This window comes from Chiloscyllium plagiosum, unplaced genomic scaffold (assembly GCF_037043375.1).
Source record: "Chiloscyllium plagiosum isolate Xiang-an unplaced genomic scaffold, Cpla_swu_hap1 HiC_scaffold_40, whole genome shotgun sequence".
In the NCBI taxonomy this organism is placed as follows: Eukaryota; Metazoa; Chordata; class Chondrichthyes; order Orectolobiformes; family Hemiscylliidae; genus Chiloscyllium; species Chiloscyllium plagiosum.
The window spans coordinates 3192345-3200979 of NW_028270178.1; the positions used below are offsets into that span (position 1 = coordinate 3192345).

General features: G+C 52.1%; 1 protein-coding gene across 1 annotated transcript; it reads left to right on the forward strand.

Moving 5' to 3' along the window:
• The first annotated feature begins 753 nt into the window (after positions 1–753).
• Positions 754–6290, forward strand: LOC122544996 (uncharacterized). Its single transcript, XM_087981693.1, has 5 exons — positions 754–996; positions 1098–1184; positions 1790–1906; positions 4380–4454; positions 5676–6290. Exons 1-5 carry the CDS (start codon positions 972–974, stop codon positions 5855–5857), a joined length of 486 nt encoding a protein of 161 aa, XP_087837819.1. The 5' UTR covers positions 754–971; the 3' UTR covers positions 5858–6290.
• The last annotated feature ends 2345 nt before the right edge of the window (positions 6291–8635 follow it).

Sequence of the window (8635 nt, forward strand, 5' to 3'; positions counted from 1 at the left end):
AGGGGTGTAGGGGCTGGAGGGGGTGACAGAGATAGGGAGCGGGTGAAGGGGCTGGAGGGGGTTACAGAGATAGGGAGAGGTGTAAGGGCTGGAGAGGGTTATAGAGATAGGGAGGGGGTGTAGGGGCTGGAGGGGGTTACAGAGATAGGGAGGGGGTGAAGGGGCTGGAAGGGGTTACAGAGAAAGGGAGAGGGTGTAGGTCCTGGAGGGGGTTACAGAGATAGAGAGGGGGTGTAGGGGCTGGAGGGGGTTACAGAGATAGGGAGCGGGTGAAGGGGCTGGAGGGGGTTACAGAGAAAGGGAGGGGGTGTAGGGGCTGGAGCAGGTTACAGAGATAGGGAGGGGGTGTAGGGGCTGGAGGGGGTTACAGAGATAGAGAGGGGGTGTAGGGGCTGGAGGGGGTTACAGAGATAGGGAGGGGGTGAAGGGGCTGGAGGGGGTTACAGAGAAAGGGAGGGGGTGTAGGGGCTGGAGCAGGTTACAGAGATAGGGAGGGGGTGTAGGGGCTGGTGGGGGTTACAGAGATAGGGAGGGGGTGTCGGGGCTGGAGGGGGTTACAGAGATAGGGAGGGGTATAGGGGCTGGAGGGGGTTACATAGAGTGGGTATGGGACGCTGTGATGAGTCCCAGGGGATGGGGAATTATCCTCTCTCAAAGGTTAATCTGGAGAGCCAGGAGTCGTGGCCTGGTGGGATCTGATCTCCCTGGCAACCACAGCAGTCCGTGGGGAAGGCCGGGTTTGCGATGTGTTGTGGAGACTGAGTGGTTGCTAAGGGGTGGGGGTGACTCTGAGAAACGGACAGAGGCAGAGAGAGAGAGGAAGGGCCGCAGAGAAGCGTGGGCAAGCGTCTGAACCTCGTTTCGGGCCCTGGGGACGAGTGGATTGGCAGCAGCAGCAGCGCGGTGAAAGGTCAGAGGTCATTCGCCGACAAGGCGTAACCGCCGGTTCCAAATCTCCGCTGGCCTTTCCCATGTTCTTCACATTGAAGTACGGTGGTGAGTGAACGCTGGGCCGGGAATCTTCCTGTTCCCTGGTCTGAGCCTGCAATTGCAAAACCGACCCACTCAGGGCGTCCTCTCTCTGTCCTACCCCACAGACGACAAGATGGCCCTCTTGAACCTGCAGTGCCAGGTCCCCGTACTCATGGATCACATCAGGACCCTCTGTCACTGCAGACCGCAAGGTACAGACATGATCACACTAACCCTGCACTGGCCCTGTCCTGGGAGGGTTTGATGGGGGACAGTGTAGAGTGAGCTTTACTCTGTATCTAACCCTGCACTGGCCCTGTCCTGGGAGGGTTTGATGGGGGGACAGTGTAGAGAGAGCTTTACTGTGTATCTAACCCCGTGCTGTCCCTGTCCTGGGAGGGTTTGATGGGGGGACAGTGTAGAGAGAGCTTTACTCTGTATCTAACCCCGTGCTGTCCCTGTCCTTGGAGGGTTTGATGGGGGGACAGTGTAGAGAGAGCTTTACTGTGTATCTAACCCCGTGCTGTCCCTGTCCTGGGAGGGTTTGATGGGGGGACAGTGTAGAGAGAGCTTTACTCTGTATCTAACCCCGTGCTGTCCCTGTCCTGGGAGTGTTTGATGGGGGACAGAGTAGAGGGAGCTTTACTCTGTATCTAACCCCATACTGTGCCTGTCCTGGGAGGGTTTGATGGGGGGACAGTGTAGAGGGAGCTTTACTCTGTATCTAACCCTGTGCTGTCCCTGTCCTGGGAGTGTTTTCTGGGGGAGTGTGTCGAGGGAGCTTTGATCTGCATGTAATCACATGATTTTCTCTCAGAGGAAGTTGATCTCAGTGATGCCTCCGGGATGGTGAAAAATTTGTCAATGTTTCCTGCAGTTTACGCGTCTGAACTACTGAAGGAGCGTGAGGTGCTGATACCAGTGAGAGTGGAAAGTGAGTGTTTCTGAATATATTAAATTGGTTTTCCCTCAGCTAGACCACACTTGGAGCACCGTGCACAGTTCTGGTCTCCGTATCCCTCAGTTAGACCACACTTGGAGCACCGTGCACAGTTCTGGTCTCCCTATCCCTCAGTTAGACCACACTTGGAGCACCGTGCACAGTTCTGGTCTCCGTATCCCTGAGTTAGACCACACGTGGAGCACCGTGCACAGTTCTGGTCTCCGTATCCCTGAGTTAGAGCACACTTGGAGCACCGTGCACAGTTCTGGTCTCCGTATCCCTCAGTTCGACCACACTTGGAGCACCGTTCAAAGTTCTGGTCTCCGTATCCCTCAGTTAGACCACACTTGGAGCACCGTGCACAGTTCCGGTCTCCGTATCCCTCAGTTAGACCACACCTGGAGCACCGTGCACAGTTCTGGTCCCTATGTCCCTCAGTTAGACCACACTTGGAGCACCGTGCACAGTTCTGGTCTCCGTATCCCTCAGTTAGACCACACTTGGAGCACCGTGCACAGTTCTGGTCTCTATACCTCTCAGTTAGACCACACTTGGAGCACCGTGCACAGTTCTGGTCTCCGTATCCCTCAGTTAGACCACACTTGGAGCACCGTGCACAGTTCTGGTCTCTATACCTCTCAGTTAGACCACACTTGGAGCACCGTGCACAGTTCTGGTCTCCGTATCCCTCAGTTAGACCACACTTGGAGCACCGTGCACAGTTCTGGTCTCCGTATCCCTCAGTTAGACCACACATGGAGCACCGTGCACAGTTCTGGTCTCTATACCTCTCAGTTAGACCACACTTGGAGCACCGTGCACAGTTCTGGTCTCCGTATCCCTCAGTTAGACCACACTTGGAGCACCGTGCACAGTTCTGGTCTCTATACCTCTCAGTTAGACCACACTTGGAGCACCGGGAACAGTTCTGGTCTCCGTATCCCTCAGTTAGACCACACTTGGAGCACCGTGCACAGTTCTGGTCCCCGTATCCCTCAGTTAGACCACACTTGGAGCACCGTGCACAGTTCTGGTCCCCGTATCCCTCAGTTAGACCACACTTGGAGCACCGTGCACAGTTCTGGTCTCCGTATCCCTCAGTTAGACCACACTTGGAGCACCGTGCACAGTTCTGGTCTCCGTATCCCTCAGTTAGACCACACTTGGAGCACCGTGCACAGTTCTGGTCTCCGTATCCCTCAGTTAGACCACACTTGGAGCACCGTGCACAGTTCTGGTCTCCGTATCCCTCAGTTAGACCACACTTGGAGCACCGTGCACAGTTCTGGTCTCCGTATCCCTCAGTTAGACCACACTTGGAGCACCGTGCACAGTTCTGGTCTCTATATCCCTCAGTTAGACCACACTTGGAGCACCGTGCACAGTTCTGGTCTCCGTATCCCTCAGTTAGACCACACTTGGAGCACCGTGCACAGTTCTGGTCTCCGTATCCCTCAGTTAGACCACACTTGGAGCACCGTGCACAGTTCTGGTCTCCGTATCCCTCAGTTAGACCACACTTGGAGCACCGTGCACAGTTCTGGTCTCCGTATCCCTCAGTTAGACCACACTTGGAGCACCGTGCACAGTTCTGGTCTCCGTATCCCTCAGTTAGACCACACTTGGAGCACCGTGCACAGTTCTGGTCTCTATACCTCTCAGTTAGACCACACTTGGAGCACCGGGAACAGTTCTGGTCTCCGTATCCCTCAGTTAGACCACACTTGGAGCACCGTGCACAGTTCTGGTCTCCGTATCCCTCAGTTAGACCACACTTGGAGCACCGTGCACAGTTCTGGTCTCCGTATCCCTCAGTTAGACCACACTTGGAGCTCCATGCACAGTTCTGGTCTCCGTATCCCTCAGTTAGACCACACTTGGAGCACCGTGCACAGTTCTGGTCTCCGTATCCCTCAGTTAGACCACACTTGGAGCACCGTGCACAGTTCTGGTCTCCGTATCCCTCAGTTAGACCACACTTGGAGCACCGTGCACAGTTCTGGTCTCCGTGTCCCTCAGTTAGAGCACACTTGGAGCACCATGCACAGTTCTGGTCTCCGTATCCCTCAGTTAGACCACACTTGGAGCACCGTGCACAGTTGTGGTCTCCGTATCCCTCAGTTAGACCACACTTGGAGCACCGTGCACAGTTCTGGTCTCCGTGTCCCTCAGTTAGACCACACTTGGAGCACCGTGCACAGTTCTGGTCTCCGTATCCCTCAGTTAGACCACACTTGGAGCACCGTGCACAGTTCTGGTCTCCGTATCTCTCAGTTAGACCACACTTGGAGCACTGTGCACAGTTCTGGTCTCTGTATCCCTCAGTTACACTTGGATATAAGAAGTGCTGTTTGGGCAGTGGAGTGACAATGGGATGCAGATAATTAGAATTGCTCTGTTCCGGGACTGTTACATCTGTGCCATTGTGTTAATCTGACAATAATTGCCACTTTCCCCATGACAGGATCTGAGAGCTGCGGAACCCCTAAATACATCCCACTTCTGCAGCACAATCCAATGATCAACTCTGAATTTCTAGGTATGTATTTTATCAGGCTGATGGTATCTCATTCATAGAAATGGTCAATATGACTTGAAACATCGAAGGAATTATTTGATTCCTGTAATCCATCTTGTTTCATTCATCCTCTGCCCTTCCTCTTTCGCTCTCTCTGGCCATTTTTCCATCTCTCTCTCTCTTTTTCTCTTTGTCTTTCTCTGTTTTTCTCTCTGTCTCTCTCACTTTGTCTGTTTCTCTCTTTCTCTCTCTGTGCCTGTCTCTCTCTCTCTCTCTCTCTCTCTGTGCCGGTCTCTCTCTCTCTCTCTGTGCCTATCTCTCTCTCTCTCTCTCTCTCTCCCCCTCCCTCTCTCTCTCTCTCTCTCTCTCTGCCTGTCTCTCTCTCTCTCTCTGTGCCTGTCTCTCTCTCTCTCTCTCTGTGCCTGTCTCTCTCTCTCTCTCTGTACCTGTCTCTCTCTCTCTCTCTGTGCCTGTCTCTCTCTCTCTCTCTCTGTGCCGGTCTCTCTCTCTCTGTGCCTGTCTCTCTCTCTCTGTGCCTATCTCTCTCTCTCTCTCTCTCTCTGCCTGTCTCTCTCTCTCTCTCTGTGCCTGTCTCTCTCTCTCTCTCTGTGCCTGTCTCTCTCTCTCTCTCTGTGCCTGTCTCTCTCTCTCTGTGCCTATCTCTCTCTCTCTCTCTCTCTCTCTGCCTGTCTCTCTCTCTCTCTCTCTGTGCCTGTCTCTCTCTCTCTCTCTGTGCCTGTCTCTCTCTCTCTGTGCCTGTCTCTCTCTCTCTCTCTGTACTTGTCTCTCTTTCTCTGCTTTGTCATTTTGCCTCTCTCACACTCTCTTTGACCCTCTCTCTGTCTGCCTCTTTCCATCTATTTCTGTCTCTCTCTCTCTCCCTGTCTATTTTTGTCTCTCTCTCTCTCGTATGCCTGTCGCCCTCTTGTCTCTCTCTCTCTATCTATTTCTTCATCTCTCCCTCTCTCTCTTTATTGCTCCGTCTATCTATTTCTCTGTCTCTCTCCATTTTTCTGTCTGTCTCTATTTCTCTGTCTTTTTCTCCATCTCTCCGTCTCTCTCTGTCTCTCTCTCTCTCTATTTCTCTGTCTGTTTTCTGTCTGTCTCTCTCTCCCCCCCGCCCTGTCTATTTCTCCGTCTCCCTCTCTCTCTCTCTCTCTCTCTGTCTATTTCTTTCCCTCTCTTGCTCGATGGTATTTCTCTCTCTGTCTCTGTCTCTCCCTCTCTCTGCCGGTGGCACAGCCCATCTGCCCACCGGTGAGTGTCTCCCTGCCCAGCTGCACAAGCCCAGGTTGAAGAAACTGAAGAGGACATCTCAGACCATCCCCTCTGCGACCTCTCTCAGGAGTCGGTCCCAGCCGACCTCTGACCCCGCCAGGCTGAGCAGGGGTCAGAGACAAGAGGGCGACAGGCAGAACGAGTGAGGGACAAAAAAGATGACTTCAACGTCACTATCAAATCAATCCCCCCCCCAGTTGTGTCAATCACTTTAACTTTTTGAAACATTTATTCACAAGAGGTGGACATCACTGGCATGGCCTCCCTCTTTCGCCCAGAGGGACAGTTTCGAGTCAACCGCGCCACCGTTGGCCTGGAGTCACACGCAAGCCAGCCCAGATCTTGACGACTGAATTCCTCCCCTGAGTGAACCGGACGGAATTTTTCCGACAGCGGAATCACGGCCCGTCGTCAGTTCCCGATTTTACCGGAAACCTGCCGCGGCGGGACCCGAACACAGGTCGCGGGAGTGGGGTGCGTGGTTCCCCGCGTCACACGACCCGCAGCCAGCATTCCATTCGAGCGCTGGGAGCCACGAGTCTGCCTTGGTCCAGCGCGAGGGCAGGAGAGAGAGAGAGAGAGAGAAGGAGAGAGAGAAAGAAAGAGAGCGAGAGAGAAAGAGAGAGAGAGAGAGAGAGAAAGAGAGCGAGAGAAAGAGAGAGAAAGAGAGAGAGAGAGAAAGAGAAAGAGAGAAAGAGAGAGAGAGAAAGAGAGAGCGAGAGATAGAGAGAGAGAGAGAAAGAGAGAGAAAGAGAGAGAGGAGAGAAAGAGAGAGAGAGAAAGAGAGCAAGAGAAAGAGAGAGAGAAAAAGAGAGAAAGAGAGCGAGAGAGAAAGAGAGCGAGAGAGAGAGAAAGAGAGAGAGAGAAAGAGAGAGAAAGAGAGCGAGAGAGAAAGAGAGAGAGAGAAAGAGAGCAAGAGAAAGAGAGAGAGAAAAAGAGAGAAAGAGAGCGAGAGAGAAAGAGAGCGAGAGAGAGAGAAAGAGAGAGAGAGAAAGAGAGAGAAAGAGAGCGAGAGAGAAAGAGAGAGAAAGAGAGCGAGAGAGAAAGAGAGAGAAAGAAAGAGAGAGAGAGATAGAGAGAGCGAGAGAGAAAGAGAGAGAAAGAAAGAGAGAGAGAGAGAGCGAGAGAGAGAAAGAGAACAAGAGAGAGAGAAAGAGAGAGCGAGAGATAGAGAGAGAGAGAGAGAGAAAGAGAGAGAAAGAGAGAGAGGAGAGAAAGAGAGAGAGAGAAAGAGAGCAAGAGAAAGAGAGAGAGAAAAAGAGAGAAAGAGAGCGAGAGAGAAAGAGAGCGAGAGAGAGAGAAAGAGAGAGAGAGAAAGAGAGAGAAAGAGAGCGAGAGAGAAAGAGAGAGAAAGAGAGAGAGAGAAAGCGAGAGAGAGAAAAAGAGAGAGAAAGAGAGAGAGAGAAAGAGAGCGAGAGAAAGAGAGAGAGACAGAGAGAGAAAGAGAGCGAGAGAGAAAGAGAGAGAGAAAGAGAGAGAGAGAAAGCGAGAGAGAGAAAAAGAGAGAAAGAGAGAGAGAGAAAGAGAGAGAGAGAAAGAGAGCGAGAGAAAGAGAGAGAGACAGAGAGAGAAAGAGAGCGAGAGAGAAAGAGAGAAAGAGCAAGAGAGAGAGAAAGAGAGAGAGAAAAAGAGAAAGAAAAAGAGAGAGAGAAAGAGAGAGAGAAAGAGAGGGAAAAAGAGAGAGACAGAAAGAGAGACAGAGAAAGAGGAAGAAAGAGAGAGAAAACGAGAGAGAGAGAGAGAGAGAAAGAGCAAGAGAAAGAGAGAGAGAAAGAGAGAGAGAAAGAAAGAAAGAGAGCGAGAGAGAGAGAAAGAGAGAGAGAAAAAGAGAGAGAAAGAGAGAGAGAGAAAGAGAGAGAAAAAGAGAGAGAGAGAAAGAGAGAGAAAAAGAGAGAGAGAAAGAGAGACAGAGAAAGAGAGAGAGAGGAAGAAAGAGAGAGAAAAAGAGAGAGAAAGAAAGAGAGAGAGAAAGAGAGCGAGAGAGAAAGAAAGAGAGAGAGATAGCACATCTGGCCTCACCAGGACCGCGCATGAGCAGCCGTTAATCGCGTGCCAGTGACCTGTCACAGTTAACATGGGCGGAGGAGGTTTGGGGAGGTCCCTCTTCAACCCCTCGGCGGTCAGCAATGACCCTCACAGCCCCTCTCCCCGCGCCCCCCCACCCACTTCCCACTCCAGGCCCCGGGACATTTTCAAGGTCATGATTGACATTGTAGGAGAAGACGGAATCATATTTGCCGCTCCCCTATCTCCTGGAGGTTTCGCCCATCCTACCGAGACATGCCTTATTCCGAACTTAAGGACTGGGGGAGGCGGGAGCCTCTGACTGCCTCCTGAAAGTGGGACGGGGGCAGGATGCCCCGCAACATGGACTTCAAATGTTAGCCGCTGGTATAATGTCAAAAACCTGCCCCCCCCCCCCCACCGCCGACAACAATGGGGCTCAGCAATGGGGTATCCCAAACAATTTGGAGAGCTGGCTGTTCAGTGAGGAATTCATTGAAATTTCCCATAGTGTTCAGGGATGTGCGGGTTAGGGTGGATTGGCCATGCTAAATTACCCCATAATGCTCAGGGATGTGTAGGTTAGGGTGGATTGGCCATGCTAAATTACCCATAGTATTCAGGGATGTACAGGTTAGGGTGGATTGGCCATGCTAAATTACCCATAGTGCCCAGGGATGTACAGGTTAGGGTGGATTGGCCATGCTAAATTACCCATAGTGTTCAGGGATGTACAGGTTAGGGTGGATTGGCCATGCTAAATTACCCATAGTGTTCAGGGATGTACAGGTTAGGGTGGATTGGCCATGCTAAATTACCCATAGTGTTCAGGTATGTGCAGGTTAGGGTGGATTGGCCATGCTAAATTACCCATAGTGTTCAGGGATGTGCAGGTTAGGGTGGATTGGCCATGCTAAATT